This window comes from Pelophylax lessonae, assembly GCF_965119305.1.
Source record: "Pelophylax lessonae genome assembly, chromosome: 8".
Classification (NCBI taxonomy): domain Eukaryota; kingdom Metazoa; phylum Chordata; class Amphibia; order Anura; family Ranidae; genus Pelophylax; species Pelophylax lessonae.
Genome location: NC_138775.1, coordinates 201572456 through 201597784, shown reverse-complemented (window position 1 = coordinate 201597784; position 25329 = coordinate 201572456). Strand labels below are relative to the sequence as shown.

The window sequence follows — 25329 nt, the reverse complement described above, 5'->3', positions numbered from 1 at the left end:
CATACAATGGTTTAACAGGACAGGTTCCACTGAGAACAGGCCTCGCCATGGTTGACCAAAGGAGTGAGTGCACGTGTTCAGCATCATATCCAGAGGTTGTCTTTGGGAAATAGATGTATGAGTGCTGCCAGCATTGCTGCAGAGGTTGAAGGGGTCGAGGGTCAGCCTGCCAGTGCTCAGACTATAAGCCACACACTATCAATTTGGTCTGCATGGCATCCCAGAAAGAAGCCTCTTCTAAAGATGATACTCAAGAAAGCCCGCAAACAGTTTGCTGAAGACAAGTAGACTAAGGACATGATTACTGGAACCATGTCCTGTGGTCTGATGAGACCAATATAAACCTATGTGGTTCGGATGGTGTCAAGCGTGTGTGGCAGCAACCATGTGTGGAGTACAAAGACAAGTGTGTCTTGCTACAGTCAAGCATGGTGGTGGGAGTGTCATGGTCTGGGGCTCCAGGAGTGCTACTGGCACTGGGGAGCTGCAGTTCATTGAGGTGAACCATGAATGTCAACATGTACTTTGACATAATTAAAACGAGGGGGGGTATATATGGGATTTTACATGAGACTCCTGCAATTGAGTCTCCATCCCTATATGCAAAAAATACAGAAGTGTTCAAAACTCTGTGTAGATAGATTAGATAGATAGATAGATAGATTAGATAGATATATATATATATATATATATATATATATATATATATATATATATATATATATATATATATTACACTAAGTCCAAGAACAACATTAAAATAGAGAGTTGTCCAAGTAATAATGTTGTTGGCATGGATACAGATTTTTTTTTGAAAATTGTTACAGGTAGATAATTATTGGATGCATGATGGAACTTGCGATTATAGGCATTGCCTCCTTTAAGGTTCCACGCGTTTCGTGAAATATCACTTCATCAGGAGCAGGCACAATTCCAATATCTGGAAAGGAGATATGTGTGTGTATATATGTATGCATGTGTATATATATATATATATGTAATGTATAGAGATCCCCGCTGAGCAGGCAGATGACGGTCCGTCTCCGCTCATTGTACTGAGACGAACCTGTCAGATCCCTGCTCTCCTCTATGGGAGTTGGGATGAAAACGGGACCGCCTGTCCGTTTTTATCCGATCCTCCAGATGGATGTAAAATAAGGTTTCCATCCATTTGGATTTGACGGACAGGATCGGATAGCGGCGGGTGTCAGTGGACATGTCCTCGCTGACATTCGCTGACCCATAGAGGTGAATGTAGCATCCGATCATTCCCCATGAAAAACTAACATGTAGACCTGATCGGAAAGCCCGTGTGAAAGAAGCCTAAGATATGTGGTACTCTGTGTGTTTTTTTTTTTTGGTAGCTTTATATGGGCATGGATGGTGAAAGTGTATCGCCCCCACGGAGATGAGTGCAGTGGAGAGAGGGTGTAGGGCGTTCACCTTCTCAGAAAAAAATGAAAAGATAACCCAACACTTTAAATATGATGGTCGTCTCTGGGCTGTACAGGTCCTCCTACAAGTGTTTGTGCTTTCCAGGCTCATGCTGTCTGTTGTATTGAAGTATTGTGGTATCCTTGTTTCTGACTGCTAGACCATCTTTGGTTTTGTTTTCACCCTTTTGATTAGTTGTTTACCTGTTAAGTGACTTTCAGCTTACCTTTTGAACAAGACAAGCTTACCTTTCTGAATAGGCTATTCTGCAGCCTGCTGCTTACTTAATTCTGTTGATTGCCTTTGGCTTGCTTTTACGTCTGTTAAAGTTGCTTTTTAATGGAGCAATTGGCTCTAAAAGGACATACCATGCTACACGTCATTGAACGTGTTTACTCTCTACTTACTGGGATTTCTTTCACATTTTTTTCTTTTTCTTCCACCCACTAGTTCATTTATTAACCTTTTTTATTGCCTACTAGGCTTTACCACAACAAGAACACTGAACATTGCATCGGTAAACATTGTCTTTGTAATCAGCAAAAATTTGTTTAACATTTCCAGATTGTCCGAAGACACCAGACACTCCGAAAAGTGACTCCAGCTCATCAGCGCACAATGGAAGACTCCTAGCTTTGCAGAAGCAGTTAGACATAGAGCTGAAAGTGAAGCAGGGAGCAGAGAACATGATACAGACCTATTCTAATGGTCCCTCTAAAGTAAGTAGAGGTTTAAGGAATTAGGTTTTCCTTGGCCTCCAGAAATGAGAGCTTTATTTTTGCTTTTGCAACAATCCATTGTCAAATGATAGAATTCTACAGAAGCTTCTTAATTTGTGTGCTCAATTTTCACTCCTGAGTAGGGATGATCGAACGGTTCGGGTCGACAATCGGTTCGGCCCGAACATTGGGTGTTCGAGGTTCGGCCGAATTTAGAACTTTTTGCCCAAAAAGTTCGGAATTCGGCAACCAGAACCGCCCAAAATGCAATGCTTCAGGAAATGGGCTTTAAAAGCCCGTGATTGGACCAGAACCATTAGCAAAAGCCAATTGAGGGGGCAGGAGAATGCTAGGAATGTGATTGGAGTGACTAGGGGGTCCCTAGACCAATCATTAGTGAATACGCCCCCCAGTATATAAGATCGCCCCCGCCAAATTCCTAGCATTCTTATACTGGACATGGAAGAGAGTGGAAGCAGTTCTGTTAATTTTACTTTAAAAGTGTCATTTAGCTATTTTTAGTATGAGGAAAGGGATATCTAGTGTAGTTAGAGTGCTCCTTTACACTTAAGTTAGCTTCAAAAAATTAGTTTCTGTAGGGAAAGTATGAAGTGCCAGGGTGACCATAATGTAGTGTAGGGGAAACTGACTGCCATGGCAGGCTGACCGACTGACCAAACCCTTCCATACCAGGGTGACCGTAATGTAGTGTAGGGGAAACTGACTGCCATGGCAGGCTGACCAAACCCTTCCATACCAGGGTGACCGTAATGTAGTGTAGGGGAAACTGACTGCCATGGCAGGCTGACCGACTGACCAAACCCTTCCATACCAGGGTGACCGTAATGTAGTGTAGGGTGAACTGACAGTTACTGCCATGTTAGGGTGACCAAACCCTTCCATGTCAGGGTGACCGCAATAGAGAAATGATCATTTCTCTGAATAGCTTCGGAACACCATTCTGGCTTCTCACCAGCAAGCATTTTTTATGCTGCAGGGGCTGCCACTGTCAGTGCTTTTTTGAGGACATGTTTGATGTCAGACATGACATCTGAACATGTGTATAGGGGGTATATATACACATATATGTCTGAATATATACCCCTAGACATATATAGGTGTTATAGTAGCAGAAATAAATGCTTGCGCTAATGAAATCATTTACAGAAATATATTTCTGCTACTATCGCACCTATATATGTCTAGGGGTATATATTCAGACATATATGTGTATATATACCCCCTATACACATGTTCAGATGTTTTGCCTGCCTCAAAAGAACCCAAAAAAATGCCAAAAAAACGCTAGCGTCAAAAAAAAAAATGCCCAGGTGTGTTTTTGCTGGCATTTTTTGGAGGGTTTTGGAGGCAGGCAAAACATCAGAGCTTGTGCACAGTACCACTATACACAAGTTCAGATGTTTTTCCTGACTGAAAAGAACCCCAAAAAATGCCTTTTATTAAACCGGGAGAGAAGCTAACTACCTGTCCTGAAAGAAAGTGTTCTAATACAAACAATCTTTTTTTTTTTCTGGTTCTGGACATGCTACAGAGCTGAAACTTCACATGCACACCTTTTAGACCCACCAGATACGAAATCCAAAGTAAAAATCAAAAAATCTTTTTTTTTTTTTTTTTTTTTTTTTTAATTTTTTCAATAATTGGCTTTTTTTAATCAAAAATGACAATTTTTAAGAACTTTTTTTGTGTCTGGGGGGGTCTAAAAGGTGTACCTGTGAAGTTTCAGCTCTGTAGCATGTCCAGAACCAGAAAAAAAGATCATATAGGTGTTAGAGGCTCCCGACCCACATCCCGGTTCTACTGAAAAAAAAAAAAAAATTTTTCATGGTTCTGGACATGCTACAGAGCTGAAACTTCACGTGCACACCTTTTAGACCCCCCAGATACTAAATCCAAAGTAAAAATCAAAAAATCTTTTTTTTTTTTTTTTTTTTTTTTAATTTTTTCAATTGGCTTTTTTATCAAAAATGACAATTTTTAAGAACTTTTTTTGTGTGATTAATAGTTAATGGGGCATGACCCAGAAGCCTGGGCACTTTTTAGGGGCGTTTATTGGGTTTTAGGGCTTAAAAATGGTGTTTTTTGATTACCGAAGTTCGGGTCCCATTGATTTCAATGGGGTTCTGAAATCCGGGCCGAACTTTCGGGAAGTTCGGATGTTTGGCCGAACCGAACTTTTCAAAAGTTCGATCATCCCTACTCCTGAGATAACACTCAATACTTTTTTTTTTTTTTGAGAGAGATGAGTTATGTTGTTGAAGTACTTGCCACCATGTGAAGGCCCCAGCCTACTGACTTGTATTAGCATTTGCATGTATTCAAAGCTCTGGTTTTGGATATAGGAAATCACTTATGAGTCATTTTTTATTTATTTTTTTGGTCACCTAACTTTGTGATTAAAGACCTGAGCTCTAACCAGTACATCCAGCAGCTTAGAGCCAAATGGACATGTCAAATATCCATTCAGAGGCTATTTAATAGAGCAGGTGAGAACAAATTAGTATGTGTCATGGAATGGGCCATCTAATGTTTAGTGCTTGTATATATCCTATTTAAATTTACCTGTATCTATTTGTGGGTCCTATCCTTTTTATGTATATTTGTCTTCATATTAAACACATCTATATATTATACCATTGTAGTATAGGCAGGTCAATACAGTACACGCTATAGGGGTTTTACACAGGCATTGTCACAGATGAATACATATATTGCTATTGGAAAGGTGATAATCGGGTCAGTATAGTAGAGAGCTTAAAGCGGAGTACTACCAAAAAAAGATTTTGCACTGTCTGCTTGCTTTAATTTACCTGAAAAAGAATTTGATAATTTACATTTTTTTTATTTTTTTTTTCACTTACCTTGTTTTTTATGAAAATATACTTAACTTCCTTCCTCTTCTTCCCTCTGCGGATAAGGCGCACTGTCACTTCCTCCTTGCATTGACTCCTGGGAGATAAGCGTCATCGATCCCAGGAGTCAATGCGCCTGCACCGGAGTCACTTCCGGTTCAGGCGTGCCATTCCCTGCTGAACAGCTTCTGGGCATTAACCAAACAATCAATTCAGCCAAGCGCTCACTCCGAAGGGGAGACCGGCGTGCTGCTCTCCTCAGGCGGGGAACTCCAACTAGGATGCATAAAGTAAAAAGGAGGCACAACACCTAGTGCATTACCCGTGGTCACCGTAAAAAATGTTTTATTAAAATGCCAAACTCCACTGTGCACTGGACTGCTCCGCCCACCGCCCGTAGGAGGCGGGAGGAACCGGTTCAACTGATATCATTATATATTTGGGTTTGCTGTTGATATGACCAGCTCTGATGAAGGGAGCTCGACTCCCGAAACGCGTTAGCGGTCTCATTTACAGGACGCGTTCCATTCCATGAGTGGTGGCATCTTTTTAATGCAATTATACATTCTTCTCGTCTGTGAGCATGCATTTGGCATTTTTAAAAACATTTTTTACGGTGACCACAGGTAATGCACTAGGTGTTGCGCCTCCTTCTCTTTTTCCTTTAAGCTTCTGGGCATGCCCAGAAGCTGTGCAGGAATGACGCACCTGCCTCAAACATGACGAGCAGGGCATTCTGGGACTCCAATGTCACCGAAGAGGATGCTTCAGCTGCCCACACCTGAGATGGCAGCGCTGGACAAGACATTTTCAAGGTAAGTATTTCTTCTTACAGGTAAGTGAAACGGGGGACAGTTCAGAGGCTATCGTTGCTTAAATGCACTAGCCCTGACTGTCCCGGGGGTATTTTTAGGTAAAAAATTTTTAGGGTGGAACTCCGCTTTAAGTTTTACTAAGTGGCTGAAAGTCTAGTATGGAAAAGATGCTAGGAACACATCCTGCATGTTGTGCCAGAGTACAGAATCTGTCATTGGTATAGAGGGTTCAAGAACTCCAGCAGATTGTGGCTTCCTTCGGTCTGAGTTCTGTTGTATGGTAACCAGACACTACTGTTTGTAGAGTTGTCCTGTTAGAAATTTTTTCCCTTTTTTTTTTTTTTTTACCTGCCTTTCATTGTTTATCACTTGTTTTTGCAGGATAGAAAGCTGCTTGGGACTGCCCAGCAAATGCTACAAGACAGCAAAACAAAAATAGAAGTAATACGTATGCAGATTCTTCAGGCAATGCAACAGACACATGAAATGTCCTTTGATAATGGTAAAGGATAAAAAAAGTTACAGCAATTACATCTTACAGCATTAGCTGGGAATCAGAGGATTTTAAGATTTATATGAGAAATGTAATTTTTTTTGGGAAGCTCTGAGCCAACTAATTGCATCAGAGATACATGATCTCAACAACTTTGACTTATTCAATTTCTTCAAATGTTGGCATATGGTGTGCATTAGTAGTTAAACTACTTGAATATGACTTTCCTAAACTAGCATAACCTCAATCAGAACCTTTGTTTTCTAATAAAGATTGTTTTTTTTTTTTTTTTTTTTAGTTTTTACTATTTTTATTACTTTTGGCTTTTTTTTCTCATATGTTGCTTTTTTGGAGATTTACTGTAAGTATATGGTACAAACACAAGCAGCTGATGCTTAACACGTGCGTTGTCTGTCTTGCAGCAAAACCTGTGATTAGTCCACTTGAGCTCCGAATGGAAGAATTGCGACACCACTTTAGGATAGAATTTGCAGTGGCTGAAGGCGCAAAAAATGTAATGAAGCTGCTTGGCTCTGGGAAAGTTACAGACCGGAAAGCCCTTTTAGAAGTAAGTGGTTCATTGCTTTTTGGATCCATCTTAACTAAAGAAAAGCTTGCTTTCCACTAAAGTGTATTTATTAGATGATTGCATTGTTTTAGTTCTTGAATGTAATGTGGATCATGCTTATGCAGTTTTTTTTCTCCCCAACTAGGATATTAACCACATGCCGACTGCATAACGTACATTTACTATGGCAGGTCGGCTCTATTGCACAAAATCACGTACCTGTACTTTTTCTGCAATAGCCTCTAGATGGCGCACACCGCCGGAGACCCGACTGCCCGCTGATTGGAGAGAAGGGGAGCCAATCAGTGGGTCTGGTGGACCCGATGTCCGCAGGCCACCCACGATCCTTCCTGAGAGAGGTAGAACTGCGGTCTGCCTATGTAAACAAGGCAGATTGCTGTTCCAACAGGGAAGAAGATTGAGATATTTTGTTGTTGCCGAGCACAGATTTCTGTCTCCCCCCCCCCCCCCCCCATTCAGAGCACCCCCCCAGTTAGCATGCACCCCTTAGGGACACATTTAACCCTTTGATTACCCCTGATGTTAACCCCTTCTCTGCCAGTGTCTTTAGTGCAGTAACATAGCATATCTTTTAGCAATGATCACTGGTAATAATGTCACTGGTCCTCAAAGAAGTGTCAAAAGTGTTAGGTGTCCCATTTGTAAAAATAAATAAAGTCCATAAAAATGTCCCCCTATAGTTTGTAGACGCTATAACTTTTGCGCCAACCAATCAATATACGCTTATTTGGATTTTTTTTTTACCAAAAACATGTAGCTGAATACATATTGGCCTAAATTGAAAAATAAATTTTTTTTCTGTATATTTTTTATTAGATGTGTTTTATAGCAGAAAGTATAAAATATTGTTTTCTTTTTAGTTCATTGACGGACACAGCTCCGTATCTTCTTTGACGCTTGGGTTATGCTGCTCTCCATAGGAGTAGGACACTAGCCGGAAAAAAGTTGACTACACCCATAGGGCAGTCCCAGGGGGTATACTCCCACCTCCTGCTCTAGCTCTCCAGTTTCTTTTTGCCTAGTCAGGGGTAAGGACCTAGTTCCTTCCTGGGATCTCTGGTCCTGGCATTTTTTCCTTTTTTAAACTGAATTTTTTAAAAATTATTTTTCTGTTCCTGTGAGAACTACAATCGTTTTGGTTGCTGTGAGAACTGCAATCAACTGCCAGACTGGGCGACGGACTGGATATCCTAGATCCTTACGGTCTTTCCAGTCTGGCCAGTGAGCGTGCCCAGGCCTCAGCTCCGCGCTAGGTTGGCTGCGACATAGCCCCCCTGGATAGGGACTGGTCGGCGAGTTAAACGCCTCGCGAGGATGCATAGCGTAGGCGTAGCATAGGTGTACAGCGTACCTCTGGCCCGCAGCATCCCCCCTCCATTCCAAGATGGGCCCGGGAGATTACTGTGCAGACTCTGTAGGAGTTTGGTTGGAAATTTAATTTCTAGTTATTGGCTTTGGTTCCGTCCACCTAGTTGGACTATCTGGGTCTGTTCTGGACTCGGCCTCAGCCAGGATGTCCCATGGGACGAGTGCCAAAATCTGTCCACACGAGACCTCTGCAAGAGTTCCTTGATTTGTGAAGCGAAGAATCCACAGTCTCTAGACAATCTGGTCCTGTTGAGCAAGGGTACAAGAAGGTCCCTGCTTCGGTGACTTCACTTTCCGGTGCTTCGACAGGGTAAATTTTTTTTCCCCTGTACTGGACAGTGGTCATCATGGATGCCAGCCTGTCCGGGTGGGGTGGCGTGTTTTGACATGGATATTATATTGTTCATGGGGTCTGGCCTCTGGAAGCATCCAGAATACCGATCAATATACTAGACATCTCCTCCGGAGGTGTTTCATCGGTGGTGTCTCTGGTGGGGAACTCCCGAGTTGGTTTTGTTCCCTCTTGTTTCCACAGGAAGGTGTTGGGTTTGTGGCACAGTCTTGGGATCATCTGGCCGACGCCACGCAAAGGTGATCAAATACCACTAAAAGAAAGCTGTATTTATGAGGAAAAAAAGGACATCAATTTTATTTGGGTACAGTGTTGCATGACCGTGCATCGGTTGTCAGTTAAAGTAACGCAGTGCCGTATCGCCCAATAACGGCCTGGTCATTAAGGAAAACCTTTTGGGGTTAAAGTGGTTCCAAAGTCTAATTTTTAATTTTTTTTTTTATTTTTAATGTATTCCTTTAAGGTAAAAAAAAAAGTTTAGGCATCAGTATCTTCCCTCCCCCATACTTACCTGAGCCCTCCTATTATCCAACGCTGTGCACATCTGTAGCTCTTGTCTCCCCTCACTTCTGGGTCTCATTGGCTTTGCTGGGGCACCCATTGGCTCCCACTGCTGTCAGTGATGCAGGGGCGAGGCAGAGTCTGTGTCAATGGAAGCTCTGGAGCGAGCATGCCCAAGTGCCCCCATAGGAAGCTGCTTCCCATGGGGACACTGGACTTACAAGAGGAGCCCGGAGTGCTGGTGGGGGACCCAAGAAGAGGGTTTGAGCCATTCTGTGCAATTCCTTTGCACAGGGCAGGTAAGTATGACATGTTTGTTTAAAAAAAAAAACATAAATACCTTTACAACCACTTTATTGGAAAGATAAGGAGCCCCAGTGCACCTTCAAAAAATGTTTTCCTTTTAGTTTATTGTAAAATAACAATAACTTATTCATAGGGATCAGGGGGCACAAGGCTCTAAATTTTATATGGTACTTGAAGCCCTTCTGATAAGTGAACCAGTTACCTTACCGAGAATAAAATATATATGGAAGTTCACTTTTTAAATGGTATGTTGGCTAATACAGAGCTGTACATCAGAGCTAAAAAGATACATTTCCTGTTAGATTGATTTCCAGCAGTCTTTCATGTAGTTTAACCTTTCACGGATTTACCTGCGAAAGTATTTGAATTTATCCAGCCCTGAGATTTGCTCAGGCCTGCTAAGCTTAACATCCATCATTGGCTTGTGCGTGGCATTTGACATTGTTTTTTCTATTAAATCATTAAACAAAGCTTGTTGCATCATACTGTACTATGCACGGCACCATAACTTATCCTTTGCTGGTTTAGGTAAAACTGGGTTATTCTAAGGCGGAGTAATGTTTGATTTTTAAAAGTTATTTTAGGTGATTCCCTTACCATCTCCTACCAATGGACAGACAATAAAGCACCCTTACGGTTTACATAGACTTCCATTTTATACTGAATGAAGATCAATCAGCACAGTTACTAAAAAAAGAAAAATCTTTATGCTTTGTAAACTCACTTTGTGAGCAGCAACAGAGCAAATCTTCAAAGAGCTTGTTTTCCTTACATAATGTAGAGTTGGATATGACTTAGGCTAAATTCACACCTGAGCGTAGCGTTTTCGCGTGTTTTTTACCGCGATTTTACTGCGATTTTTACCGCTATTTCTTCCGCGATTTACAGGCGTTTTTTGTGCAGGCGTTTTTAGATTGAATAGAGACCAATGGAAAATGCCTGTAATCTGCCCAAAAAGAAGCTCATGTACTTTTTTGAGCGTTGGGCGTTTTGCTCACAGCGTCAAAACACTCAGATGTGAACAGGGAAAAATTGAAATGAATAGGATTTGTCTTGTTGGGCGTTTTGAGAGCTGATCCTAGAGCAGAAAAACTCCCCAAAAATGCCCCAAAACGCCTACATGTGAACGGAGCCTTAAGGTTTATCCTTGGTTAACTGGTAAAGGGAACCTTTTAACAGTAATGCAGTGGAGGCCTCCATATTGTGGTTAGAACAGGGCAGGACAAATCCCAGTCACTCTGGGGACTAAAAAATACCGTCTTGGGACTTGGTCATTGTAGTCTGTATTTGCAGTCTCTTTGACTGCACTTTCACCAGTCAATGTCAGGTGATGACTGTAACAAAATCGTCCAGCAATGAACACGTTTTGTGCCTCCATGTAAAGAATATTAGTGTGTGCTAGGAGCCCCAGTAAAAGTTTTGTGGGGTTGATGTACTAAAATGGGAGAATGCTAAATCTGGTGCAGCTCTGCATATAAACCAATTGGCTTCCAGGTGTAGTGTTTTTTTTTTTGCCAAAGCTTAATTGAACAAGTTGAATTTGGAAGCTGATTTGCTACCATGTACAGCTGCACTATATTTTGCACTCTCCAGTTTACGTAAATCAACCCCAGTTTGTCAGCAGCCCCAATGTAGATCTGTGTTTCCAGCAAGACTAGGGGTGTCTGTGCCAGTATCCTGGTGTATTTGTGAATATGGATCAGTGAGGGTTCCCTCAGCTTTTGACTCTACACATGAGTTATTTATACTGTTTTGTATGCTGCTGGTGTATATTTGCAATTGGTTCAATATTAAAATTAAAGCTTAGTGTGTTTTGATCAAGCATACATTTTAGAAAATTGTTGCACTATTTTCTCTAAAGAGAAGAAATATGCCTTGAATAATAATAAAAAAAAAACTTTTTATGGCGCAAGTCCACAACTGGTTAATTTGGTGACAGGTAGTGGTGCACCGAATCGGAAAATTCTGGACCAAAAATTCCAGATGCAGTTGGCTGAAAATTGAAATGGACAGTTGTTTAAAAATATAGCCATATTTTTTATATGCAATTGTATTCAAATTTTTCATTACGTTCCTGAAGCACTTTTGTGTTAAAAAAAAAAATATGCAGGAAAAGCGCAAGAAAAATGCATTCCTTTAAATTCTAGGTATGTCTGCACACTGGTCCATTGAGCTTCCATTGCAGTATAATGCACCTCCCCATTGAAATGCATTAAAACGTGGCCATTATTTAAACCTTGGCAAAACACAGATGACCTAATTTTCGGCCATTATACACTATATTGTAAAAGTATTGGGACGCTTGCCTTTACACACACATGAACTTTAACTGGCATCCCAGTCTTAGTCCATAGGGTTCATTGAGTTGGCCCACCCCTTGCAGCTTTAACCGCTTCAATTTTTCTGGGAACGCTGTCCACAAGGTTTAGGAGTGTGGTCAGGCACTGATGTTGACGAGAAGGCCTGGCTCGCAGTCTCTGCTGTAATTCATCCCAAAGTTGAGGTCAGGACTCTGTGCAGACCAGTCAAGTTCCTCCACTCCAAGCTTGCTCTTCCATGTCTTTATTGACCTTGCTTTGTGCACTGGCCAAATCATTAGATGGAGGTGGGATTATGGTGGTCCAACTTTGTGAGAACAGTTTGGGATGGCCCCTTCCTGTTCCAACATAACTGCGCACCAGTGCACAAAGCAAGGTCCATAAAGACATGGAGGAGCGTGTTTGGGGTGGAGGAACTTGGCTGGCCTGCACAGAGTCCTGACCGCAACCTGATAGAACACCTTTGGGTAGAGTGGAGACTGAGCCAGGCCTTCTCGTCCAACATCCGTGCCTGACCTCACAAATGCGCTTATGGAAGAATGGTCATACATGCCCATAGACACGCTTCTAAACCTTGTGGACAGTCTTCCCAGAAGAGTTAAAGCTGTTATAGTTACAAAGGGATGGGGGTGGACCCCCCGCGCAACTCAATATTGAACCCTAGGGACTAAGTTTGGGATGCCATTAAAGTTCATGTGTATGTAAAGGCAGGTGTCCCAATGCTTTTGACAATATAATGTATATCGGTGCATCCCTAGTGAAAGGGTCACTTTAACCACTTGCCGACCAGTCATTTTATTTATACTGCGACAGGTCGTCTCTGTCCCGCGAAACGATGGATCTGTACACAAGGGAAGCCGATCTGCGAGTCCAGTGGCAGCGATGTCTGCCGGGCACCCTTGATCGCTCCCCATGGAGACAGAAGGGCGGTCTGCCAATCTAAACACAGCAGACTGCTGTTCTGCCAGTTATGAACACAGGGATCCTGTGGTCCTCTTATTTGGGAGCACAGGTCTCTGTGTTCATTCAGCAAACCCATCCCCCACACAGTTAGAAAGCACCACCTTAGGGACACTTTTAACCATTTGATCACCCCATGGTGTTGGCCCCTTCCCTGCCAGCGTCAGTACAGTAACGGTGTATATTTTTAGCACTGATTACTGTAGTAATGTCACTGGTCCCCCCAAAAGTGTAAAAAATGTCAGGTGTCCGATCTGTCCTCTGCATTGTCGCAGTCCCGCCGCCGTTACTAGTAAAAAAAAAATTAAAATTACGTAAATCTTTCCCCTAGTTTGTAGACGTGATAATTTTTGCACAAAGCAATCAATATATTCGTATTGGGATTTGTTTTAACAAAAATTATGTTGCAGAATACATATTGGCCTAAAATGATGAAAAAAATTGATTTTTACATCTTTTTTTATTAGGAATGTTTTATAGCAGAAAGTATAAAAAAAAAAAAAGTGTGTGTGTATATATATATATAATATATATATATAATTTTTTTTTTTTTTTTTTTTAGAATTGTCGCTCTTTTTGTTTATAGCACAACAAAAAATAAAAATCTCAGAGGTGATCAAATGCCACCAAAAGAAAGCTGTATTTTTGGGTAAAAAGGGACTTCAATTGTATTTGGGTACAGCGTCGCTGTATCGAAAAAAAATGGCCTGGTCATTTAAGGGGGTAAAACCTTCCGGTCCAGAAGTGGTTAAGACTATGTAGAGCCAGCTGATTGCTTTTGGTTATATAGATCTTTTAAAGGAAAAAAACTTTACTGATAAGACTGTACATTACTTGAAGCGTCCCTTGCTTCTGAGTTCCCTTGGCTGAAGTAACAGTGTATTGATTAGTCAAATGCTGTGACCTTGCTCCGACCAATTGTCCTTGAGTACATCGCTTTACTAGTGCAATGCTGAGAACCCATGCTGAAATGTCCTTTCCCACGTTGTCTAGCTGGAGTAAGGAAAAACTGAGATTATGTCACTTTTCTACAAATTGCATTCTCCTGTGTTCTTAGATCTTGAATGGTTTTGATCATCCAAAATGGAAAAACGTATTTCAGTCTTATTGTCAGTTTTTTTTGTGACTTATCTGTTAGGTTAAAGCTCTCCAATAGACAGAGCAAAAAATAATTTAAATGAATTGTTTAGTGGCAATGTACTGATTTTTCTTAAGATAATACTTTAGTTAAAAAATGTAAAATGGGCGAACAGGCAGGTATTTTCATACAGAAGAGACATGCTTTGACTCTTCTGCATTAAAGTTACTTACCTGCCTGCCCACCCTTGTACAGTGAGCCGTGCATGCGCAGTTCACTGTACAAATTTGGCACTGCCGAATCTGACTAAACTCCCACGCATGCAGGGCACGTGGGAATCGCTGGAGCTGAGGAGTATAGTTCCACTTTGTACAGTAAATAAAATAAAAAAAATTTTCAAATTTTATTAGTCATGTTAAAAAATGAAATGTACAAAAAATACCATATACTATGTGACATCAGCACTTCAAAGCGGTAGTAAGCACCACTTGATCACTAGTACCTACAAGTAAGCTTATAATAAAGCTTACCTGTAGGTACAGTATCTCACAAAAGTGAGTACACCCCTCACATTTTTGTAACTATTTTTATATCTTTTCATGTGACAACACTGAAGAAATTACACTTTGCTGCAATGTAAAGCAGTGAGTGTACAACTTGTATATTAGTGTAAATTTGCTGTTCCCTCAAAATAACTCAACACACAGCCATTAATGTCTAAACTGCTGCCAACAAGAGTGAGTACACCCCTAAATGGGCCCAATTAGCCATTTTCCCTCCTCTGTGTCATGTGATTGGTTAGTGTTAAAGTCTCAGGTGTGAATGGGGAGCAGGTGAAAAAAGAATTGTTGCTCTTCATAAAAGTGGCCTAGGCTATAAGAATATTGCCAAGACCCTGAAACTGAGCTGCAAGGCTGTCGTCCCAGAAGGAAGCTTCTTCTAAAGATGATGCACAAGAAAGCCTGCAAACAGTTTGCTGATGACAAGCAGACTAAGGACATGGATTACTGGAACCATGTCCTGTGGTCTGATGAAACCAAGATAAACGTATTTGCTTCAGATGGTGTCAATCGTGTGTGGTGGAAACCAGTTAAAAAGTACAAAGACAAGTGTTTCTTGCCCACCGTCAAGCATGGTGGTGGGAGTGTCATGGTCTGGGGCAGCATGAGTACTGCCGGCACTGGGGAGCTACAGTTCATTGAGGGAACCATGAATGCCAACATGTACTGTGACATACTGAAACAGAGCAGGATCCCCCTCCCTTCTGAGATTGTGCCGCAGGGCAGTATTCCAACATGAGAACGACCCCAAACACACCTCTAGGACAACCACTGCCTTGCTAAAGAAGCAGGTAAAGGTGATGGACTAGCCAAGCATGTCTCCAGACCTAAACCCAAACCCTATTGAGCATCTGTGGGGCATCCTCAAAGGGAAGGTGGAGGAGTGCAAGGTCTCGAACATCCACCAGCTCCAGGATGTCGTCATGGAGGAGTGGAAGAGGACTCCAGTGGCAACTTGTGAAGCTCTGGTGAACTCCATGGCCAAGAGGGTTAAGGCAGTGCTGGAAAATAATGGTGGCCATACAAAATATTTACACTTTGGGCCCAATTTGGACATTTTCACTTAAGGGTGCACTCACTTTTGTTGCCAGCGGTTTAGTCCTTAATGGCTGTGTGTTGAGTATTTTTGAGGGACAGAAAATATACACAGTTATACAAGCTGTACACTCACTACTTTACATCGTAGCAAAGTGTTATTTCTTTAGTGTTGTCACATGAAAAGATATAATAAAATATTTACAAAAATGTGAGGGGTGTACTCACTTTTGAGATGCTGTAAAGGGAATATCTCCTTAAAGCTTACCTGTAGGCATAATGAATATCTCTTAACCGTGCATTGTTTAGGAGATATTCACTACTTTTGCAGCTGGTAACATCACTAGCACATATGCACTGAGCTCTGAAGGGAAGGCATATTTATTATGCCGTCTAGAGCGCTGTGCTGCGATCGTGGCTCAGCCTTCCTAACAGAAGGAAGACCAAGTGAAGATGGAAGCCCTGGCAGTGGTGACAGCGTGCCGCTGGAGGACTTCATTTTAAGGTAAGTCTTTCGTAACCGGTGCATACTAGCACATTGACATTACCTTGCAGGGGAGAAGTTGCTTGTCCTTGATTTATACAGTAGTAAATATGAAATATTACCTGTGTCCATAAATGGTGAATAGCCCTAAATAAGCCCAGTTGAGTTTTACTGTATGTAGGTAGTTTGTTGGGTTGACTATCTTGGGTTGACCATTTCAACGCAGGCAGCCATTGAGGGGTTAAAATTAAGTTTGCCACTGTTTTCATTTTCAGGCTCAGTCAAGATTTAATGAGTCTAGTCAGAAGCTCGACCTCTTGAAGTATTCATTAGAGCAAAGACTTAATGAACTCCCAAAAAACCATCCGAAAAGCAGTATTATCATTGAAGAGCTCTCGCTTGTGTCATCTCCAACGCTAAGCCCAAGGCAAAGCATGATCTCCACACAGAACCAGTACAGTACACTGTCCAAGCCTGCTGCTTTAACAGGTATGTCTTAAAAGAAAAACAAAAACCTCTAGTAGGCTTAAAATACAGCTTAAAAAGACTCATGTGCATATTAATTAATTATAATGGTATTTGATACCATAAGTTGTAATGTTTGTTATCCAAGATGATGTACATTTATGAAAGTTCTGCAAGTTAAAATGACCTTGTCCAAAGGTTCTGTTGCACATCAACTTAACAGTGTTTTTTTAATATTGTCTAAGCTCTGTAGATTTAAAAAAAAAAGCAAATCTTTTGTGATTGTAAACTTATGCCTCGTACACACGCATCGATTATTGGCCGGGAATTTTCGGCCAACGTCCGATTGGCCGATTTTCGGCTTGTTAGTATGATGCTTTCGACAACCCACTCCGACTTTTCGGCCGAATAAAATCTGGTGTGCAGGCTATAAAATTTTTGTTGGCCGTCAACACAACGGCCGATTTTCCATCAGTCAGTACAGATTTCGGCAGACAAAAATCTGATGAGCAAGGCTGGGCATGCTCAGAGAAGAAAAAACACACGGAAAGTAAACCAGCACATGACATCACTTCTGAAGTTGATTTTTGTTGGCCGAGAAAATTTGTGTGCAGTCTAGGCACATTCCAACCAACAAAACACAACTCTGGACAAAAGTCGGACGATCGGTCGGCTGATAATCGTTGCGTGTGTACGAGGCAAGAGGCAGCTGTTAAGTTGTCCCTGCATTATCCTTGCTATCGCTCGCATAGATTCTCCGCTTAGTGTTTGTATCACTCGTAGAACAGAGAACTCGCTCCATAGTGCAACATGCAAACAAATTCTAAGCATAGTATACTGTTTTTTCTGATTTTTAAGATCTATGCAGAGAATTCACTTGAGCATAAGCATTGCGTGTGTTTTTTTTTTTTTTTGTTAAGACTATTAGGTCATAATTGGCTTGTTAAACAGTTGTCTTATGGCTTGAAGTGGAAGTTTGTCTGTGTCTTAACTCATTGACTGCATTCCACAGGTACCTTGGAAGTCCGACTCATGGGATGCCAAGATATTCTGGAGAATGTCCCCGGCAGGTCCAAAGCCACTACCACCACCCTTCCAGGCTGGAGCCCAAGTGAAACCAGATCATCTTTCATGAGCAGGACAAGTAAAAATAAAAGTGTCAGCAGTCGGAATCTCCTGAAGACAGATGACTTTTCCAGTTCAGTAATGTTCTGCTTGTTATTGTCTGCTTCCATTTACACTAGCTTGGCACTTAGTGTCTTATGAAGGTTGTGTTTATGGAAACGTTTTTAACACTTGCTCTTTAAGATGCCATGTTCTTTAACAAGGGATACGGTATTAAAAGTTTTGGATAAAAGTAAGAATTTAGTTTTGGTGTGATAGGTCTTTATAATGAAGCTCTGTATAGGTAGGTAGCTTCACAAAATTGCTAGAAACTGAAAGAAAAAAGCGCGCAAACACCGTGTGCATTACCTTAGACACCTTAGAAATTATATTTACAAACCTAAAAGGATAAAACGCACGTCATATACATTTCTAGTATTGAGGATGACACATCTCTGCGGTTGGACAGCTGAGGCATTTCAGGAGGCACGCTCCCTTCCTCAGTGCTCTGAGGAAGGCAGCGTGCCTCCCAAACGTGTCAGCTGTCTAACTGCAGCAATGTCATCCTCGATACTGGAGTTGTATATGACATGCCTTTTTATCTTTTTAGGTTTGTAAACCTGCTTTTGGCGTTTTTGTAAAAACAATTTCCAAGGTATCGAAGGTAATGCATTTGGTGTTTGCACCCTTTCTTTCTTTCTTTTCTTTCTTTCTTTTCTTTCTTTCTTTCTTTCTTTCTTTCTTTCTTTCTTTCTTTCTTTCTTTCTTTCTTTCTTTCTTTCTTTCTTTCTTTCTTTCTTTCTTTCTTTCTTTCTTTCTTTCTTTCTTTCTTTCTTTCTTTCTTTCTCTAGTGATTTGGAGTTCCCCCGCTCAAGGAGAGTAGCATCGCTAACAATACCATCCTTACAGAGTGAGCGCTGAAGTTTTACAGTCTTTTTTGGAAGCATCACAAAATTGCATTGGCTTGGTTCCTATAGTATGTGTTTTGTATAGTGTAAACAGTTGATGGGATTTTCCATGCCAGGAACCTGAACTGCTGTTTTGAGGCATTCTGTAACAGCAAAAACAAATACCCCAAATACAGTGTCTGCAAGTCCGTTTTATTCTGAAGAGGTGAAACTTGATTTCTCTTTCATTCATCGACTGACACAGCGCTCCATAATTCATAACTAGTGGGTTATATTGCCTCCTCCAGGACAAGGCAGAACAAATAATACCTGGCCATGCCCATGGGCCATCCTCAGCTGGTATTTAACCCCCCTCTCTGCTCTAGGTAATCAGTTTTAATCTGAACTTCAAGACAGTTCTGTTTGCACAATCCTACATGCAGCTCCTTTAGCAGGTTCTGCTCAACAAGACAATACCAAAGTTCGTGACGAGGTCACGGGGTCCTCTGACAGACTCTGCAGGCATCTAAGGGCCACGTAAAGGCCAGTATCCTCCTCGACTAAGGCTTCTTCCGCAGTTCCTGCGCAATCAAGAGTGAGGATCTTCCAATCATCCTGGTGTAAATGTCTTTTGGGGGCTTCCTCTCAGAGAAGACCAGTTGTCCCAAGGGCTGATTTACCATCCTGCTTTACAGTCGGTGGTTTTAATGGCTTAATTATTGAAAGCCAGGTACTGAGGGATAGAGGTCTGTCTCGATCAGTGATCCCTATTATGGTGAAGCCGAGGAAGTCCTGTTTCAGCAAGATATATGATTGTATGTGGAAAGCGTACATTTCTCTTACGTCCTCCGACAGTCGCCGCCTCTTCATATTCGTCACATATGGGGTATTAGACTTTGCTCCGAAGGAGTAGCTAGGCAACAGAATATGTTAACAATAAAGCTTTAACATATCCCACCCTCAAGGGGTGGTCCCCTCAGTCAATACCCTCCTACTTCCTGCAACCATATCTCAGTTTTTAATGTCTAGCTTGTCAGGAGTGGCTGGCTCTCTCTGTGCTGGGACTTTCTGTCCCAGACTCTTTCTTCTTTTTAATATTTTGTTTGAGTTTTTCTCTCTACCTTTATTTAGCTGTTATTTTGTCAGCGTTAGTTAGTTCTTCGGACGAAGAGGATCATGCGGACTGGGTCTCGGGCTGATCCCCCTGGTCGCAGGTCGTGGGTCAGTGGCTTCCCAGTCTGCCATCGAGCGTTCAGCCAGGTAACGCTCCTGGCACAGTGAACGACCCATCCCTGTTCGGTGCAGGGATGATTGGTGAGGTGGCTACCTCACTGGACGCTGTGCGGTTTCTTAACCCCCATTTTGTGCGTCTTGAATTGCGACTCTCCCTGCCTCATGTGCAGCGGCTTGTTCGCCTGTGCGGGTCCCCCACGCCATGTGAGGTAAGTGTATCTATGTGGGGACCTGTCTGTCTGGGGGGGTGTCAGTCTGGGACTGTGTAACCTACCTCTATTCACACTGCTTGTCTCCCTATCTCTCGGCTGCATGCTGTGGGCTGCAAGGGGGGGGGAGCTGTATGACACTGTGTGTGTCAGACTGGTCAGTGTGAGAAGCTGTGTGCTGTGGGGCATGTTTTTTTTTTTGGCATGTTTGGGATGAGTGTGGTGCGGTGGGCTGCGCTTGCCGCGCTTGCTTAAAAGGGGCAGTTAACCCTTGGTTGTCTGGCATTACAGGGGCAATGGATTCTCAGGAGGGCAAATTTCCTACAGTATTGGTGGAAAGCCAGGGGACCGCTGTTTCCCCCCCAGGGGGGGATTTAGCCACTATTGTGGCTGGCCTTGCTGCTCAGGTGCAAATGCTGGTGGCTGCTCAATCTACTAAAAGGCCCAGAGTTGCTCTTTCCTCTGATTCTGAGGGTGAAGGTGATGGGGCTGTTCTGGCAGGGGCCTCCTTATCGGGGTCCCGCTCCTCTCTTGATCTAGTGGGGTCTGAGGTGGAGGCTGAAGTTGAGGGGGTTGATAATTCTCCCCCTGGCTCGCCTGAAGAGCTTGCAAGGGGTCCTTTCGTGCCTTTCGGCCGCACTACAAGGGCAAACCGTTCAAAGGTCAAGGCTCTCAGAAGAAGCCCTGGTCTGGTAAACAGAAGTCCGGCCAATCCGGACCTGCAGCCCATAACAGTTCGGCCTGAAGGGGCGCCCTCACCCAGTTTTGGGGTGGGGGGACGCTTGCTCGGTTTTCTTCAGCCCTGGTTGGCCCGTGTGCGGGACAGATGGGTTCTGGAAATCGTTCGATCTGGTTACAAGATCGAGTTTCTCTCTCGGCCGGAGAGCAGATTTTTTCCCTCAAATCTTCAACTGTCTCCAGAGCGCTTGCGGGACCTGCACCTGGCGGTGCGGGACCTGAGGGCTCAGGGAGTGGTGGTTCCGGTGCCTCATCGGGACAGGTTTCGGGGGTTTTATTCCAATCTGTTCACCGTGCCCAGAAAGGAGGGCAAAGTTCGTCCGATTCTGGACTTGAAGGCTCTGAACCGCTCTGTGCGGGTTCGCAAGTTCCGCATGGAATCCCTGCGGTCGGTGGTGGCTGCCCTGGCTCCGGGGGAATTCATGGCCTCCATCGATTTGAAGGATGCGTACCTTCACATCCCCATATTCGAGGGTCATCAGAGGTACCTTCGATTTGCCATTGCGGAGGATCACTACCAGTTCGTGGCGTTGCCCTTTGGTCTCGCCTCGGCTCCGCGGGTCTTCACCAAGGTGCTTGCACCGGTTCTGGCATTATTGAGGGCCCAGGGCGTTTCTGTCCTGGGGTATCTGGACGACATTCTGGTTCGGTCTGCGACCAGCCAGGGTCTGGAGGAGGACCTGTCTGTCACGATGCAAACTCTACAGGAGTTTGGTTAGACGATAAATTTTCCAAAGTCGACACTGAGTCCGTCGGTTCGTCTCCCCTATCTGGGAATGATACTGGACTCGGTGCAGGCGAAGGTCTTCCTGCCGGAAGACAAACTCAGGACTCTCCGGGAGGAAGTCAGGTCCCTCAGGGACGTTCCGAACTCGTCTCTGCGGACGTGTATGAGATGTCTGGGATTGATGGTCTCGGCCTTCGAGGCGATTCCTTTCGCACAGTTTCACACGCGGGGTCTCCAAGCGGAGATCCTGTCCAGGTGGGACGGGCGACCTCAATCTCTGGATCTTCAGATCTCGTTGAGTCTTCGCACCAGGGAAAACCTTCTGTGGTGGCTCCAGTCCCCGTTGGTGTCCGGGGGCAAGTCGTTTCGTCCGATCTCGTGGACGGTAATCACCACGGATGCCAGCCTGTCGGGCTGGGGTGGAGTTCTGGGCGTTCTGTCCGCTCAGGGGACTTGGTCGGAGGGGGAGTCTTCCCTTCCGATCAACATTCTGGAATTGCGTGCGATAAATCTCTGTCTTCATCGCTGGACGGACCGGCTGCAGGGTTGCCCGGTTCGGGTGCAGACGGACAATGCCACGGCGGTGGCCTACATCAACCACCAAGGGGGCACCAAGAGTGCCCGAGCGGCTCGAGAAGTGGCCGACATTCTGTCTTGGGCCGAGACTCATGTCCCGGCGATAACGGCGGTTCACATTCCGGGAGTGGAGAACTGGCAGGCGGACTATCTGAGTCGCCAGACCCTGGATCAGGGGGAATGGTCTCTCCATCCGGCGTTGTGCGCGAAGTGGGGTCTTCCAGATGTGGACCTGTTCGCGTCTCGCCTCAACAACAAGGTGAAGAGGTTCGTGGCAAGGATGCGCGACCCTCGGGCAGACGCGTCGGACGCGTTAGTGGCCCCGTGGCATCAGTACAGGCTGATGTACGCGTTTCCACCGATTCAGTTGCTGTCCAGGTTCCTTCGCAGGTTACACTCGGAACGCAGCACGGTGATTCTTGTGGCACCGGACTGGCCTCGCCGGTCCTGGTACGCAGACCTCGTGAATCTGGCGGTCGACGCCCCGTGGCGTCTGCCTCTTCGAGACTATCTACTGTCTCAAGGACCGATATACCATCCTGCTTTACAGTCGCTGGCTTTGACGGCCTGGCTGTTGAGACCGAGGTCCTGAAGGAGAGGGGTCTCTCTCCGGAGGTCGTCCATACCTTAATCAATGCGAGGAAATCTTCCTCGGGGAAGGTTTATTACCGTACTTGGAAGGCCTATTTTGCCTGGTGTGAGTCCCAGGGGGTTTTCACCCCGCACGTACTCTGTGTCCCGTGTGCTGTCTTTCCTTCAAACGGGTGTTGATCAGCGTTTGGCGCTGGCTACGATAAAGGGTCAGGTGTCTGCTCTGGCCGTTCTGTTTCAACGTCCCGTGGCTTCCAACCCATTGGTTGGCACCTTTATTCAGGGTGTGCGGCATCTGGTTCCCCCGAGGCGGGATCCTCTGCCCCCTTGGGACTTGAATCTCGTTCTATCTGTGTTACAACGTGCTCCTTTTGAACAGATCAGGGAGATCTCGTTGTCTATGTTGTCCAAAAAGGTCGCCTTTTTGGTGGCGATCACTTCGGCTCGCAGAGTGTCGGAGCTGGCGGCTTTGTCCTGCAAGTCTCCGTACCTGGTTATTCATTTGGATAAGGTGGTCTTGCGACCTAATCCTTCTTTTCTTCCGAAACGAGTTTCGGACTTCCATCTTAATGAGGATATTGTCTTGCCTTCGTTGTGCACGAAGCCTAAACATCCGAAGGAGGCGAGATTGCACTCTCTGGATGTTGTTCGGGCGGTAAGGGTTTACCTTAAGTCGACTGAGTCTTTTCGAAAGACGGACTCCTTGTTTGTTCTTCCAGAGGGTCCTCGGAAGGGCATGGCGGCTTCGGCCTCTACCATCGCCAAATGGATCAGGCAGACCATTGAACAGGCCTATGCCTTGCAGGGGAAGGTTCCCCCTGTGCCTGTGAAGGCGCACTCGACTAGATCTCTGAGTACGTCTTGGGCCTGTCGTCATGGGGCTTCTGTAGCCCAGGTGTGTAAGGCGGCGACTTGGTCGACCGTGCACACTTTCACAAAATTCTACAAAGTAGATGTTCAGGCATCGGCGGATGCTTCCTTTGGCCGCAAGGTTCTTAGTGCGGCTGTTCCCTAGGGTCCCTTGTTGGGGACTCCTGGCTGTTGGGATAAGTTTTGTATCCCCTGGTTTTTTGTCTTTTCCTGGGTTGTTGCTCCTGTTGAGCACTTGTTTTTTGCTGTTGCCCAGCTGGTTCCTTCCTTTGGTAAGGTTCCTTCTTTGATGCGGAGACTGCGTTGCCTTTCGGCGCGAATGCGTTTCCCACCCCTCATGTTTGCACTGCTTTGGGACGTCCCCATATGTGACGAATATGAAGAGGCGGCGACTGTCGGAGGACGTAAGAGAAAACGGAATTTTTGTAAAATCTTACCTGTAAAATTCCTTTCTCTGAGTCCTCCGACAGTCGCCGCCCCCGCCCCTCTTTTGGGGTTTGATTGTGTACTCTACTGCTATTCCACTAAAACTGAGATATGGTTGCAGGAAGTAGGAGGGTATTGACTGAGGGGACCACCCCTTGAGGGTGGGATATGTTAAAGCTTTATTGTTAACATATTCTGTTGCCTAGCTACTCCTTCGGAGCAAAGTCTAATACCCCATATGTGACGAATATGAAGAGGCGGCGACTGTCGGAGGACTAAGAGAAAGGAATTTTACAGGTAAGATTTTACAAAAATTCCGTTTTCTTGGTGTGAGTCGATTCTTTTCTGTGGCTGGGATCTTAACCTTTCGTTAACAAGGCGTTGATTCGAAATTGGCCTTGAGTGCCATCAAGGGCCAGGTGTCTGCCTTGGCAGTCTTTTTTCAGCGACCCCTAGCCATGCATTCTTTAGTTTGTACCTTCATTCAGGGGCTTCAACATGTGGCTCCACCGGTACGGTCTCTTTTGCCGACATGGGATTTAAATTTAGTACTTTCGGCTCTCCAGAAACCTTCATTTGGGAATATTTGAGAGATTCCCTTGCCTACATTATCCCTGAATGTGACATTCATGGTGGCTTTAACCTCGGCCTGCAGGGTATCGGAATTGGTGGCTTTATCCTGTCGACGTCCCTATTTAGTGGTCCATAGGTATAAAGTGGTTCTTTGTACCGGTCTATCATTCCTGCCCAAAGTGGTCTCTGACTTCCATTTGAATGAGGGCATTGTGTTGCCTTCCTTCTGTCCCAAGCCGGCTCATCCCAAGGAATTTGCTTTGCATTCCTTGGATGTGGTTAGTGCGATTCGGGAGTATCTGGCAGAATCTGAGTCTTTTCGGAGGCCAGACTTGCTTTTTGTGATTACGGACAGACCAAGAAAAGGGCTGGCCGCTTCTTCGGCTACCACCTCCAGATGGATCAGACAAACGGTGACTCAGGCCTATGCCGTTAAATAAAAAGATATATAAAAAGAAAGAAAACCGCGCTTATAAAATCCTAATTTAGCAGCCAGCATCAATCAACAAGTGATAAAGGAATGAAATATAAAATGCAGCGCTAGTATGTGAACATAATATGATGGCAATATAAAACATATGCATTAATCCATCAATATAAAGTCCATATGTGTTTTAACTGTTCATATATGAATGCAGTTGCAATCTTCCACCCTTTAGTGTGTAAATCAGACTTGACACTCTGTGAATAAGAGTATCCTACACCTCCACCACATAAATAATTGGCCTCTTACCAGAAACTGTGGATCACCACTAACAGGGTGATCTATAGCGCCTTTTAAATTTAGGAACCCGGATGGACTTAGCCTGGAAATCCAAACATTCTATCCAATGGGCAGCACAACAACCAAGGTATTCCACTCCCAATGTAGATAGCTCGGGTTTTTCAATAGAATATGTGCTCGTACGGAATAGAGAAGAGGCTGATAGTGTAGTATGTTTGATACACAATTTTATTTAAAAGGTATTTCACTCACCAATAATAGACAGATTTGCAGCTAAAAAGAAATAACTGGAGCCGCTGGATAGTGGTGGACCTCTTCCCC

The 25329-nt window shown here is 44.1% G+C and overlaps 1 protein-coding gene across 1 annotated transcript in view; it reads left to right on the top strand.

Annotated features, from left to right (window-relative positions):
• Positions 1 to 25329, top strand: part of PKN2 (protein kinase N2) — a 254573-nt gene that overhangs the window by 167017 nt on the left and 62227 nt on the right. Inside the window, exons 3-7 of the mRNA XM_082266674.1 lie at positions 1999 to 2153; positions 6223 to 6343; positions 6757 to 6902; positions 16161 to 16374; positions 17363 to 17548. Coding sequence (XP_082122800.1) covers positions 1999 to 2153; positions 6223 to 6343; positions 6757 to 6902; positions 16161 to 16374; positions 17363 to 17548 — 822 coding nt within the window. The remainder of the gene's footprint in view (positions 1 to 1998; positions 2154 to 6222; positions 6344 to 6756; positions 6903 to 16160; positions 16375 to 17362; positions 17549 to 25329) is intronic.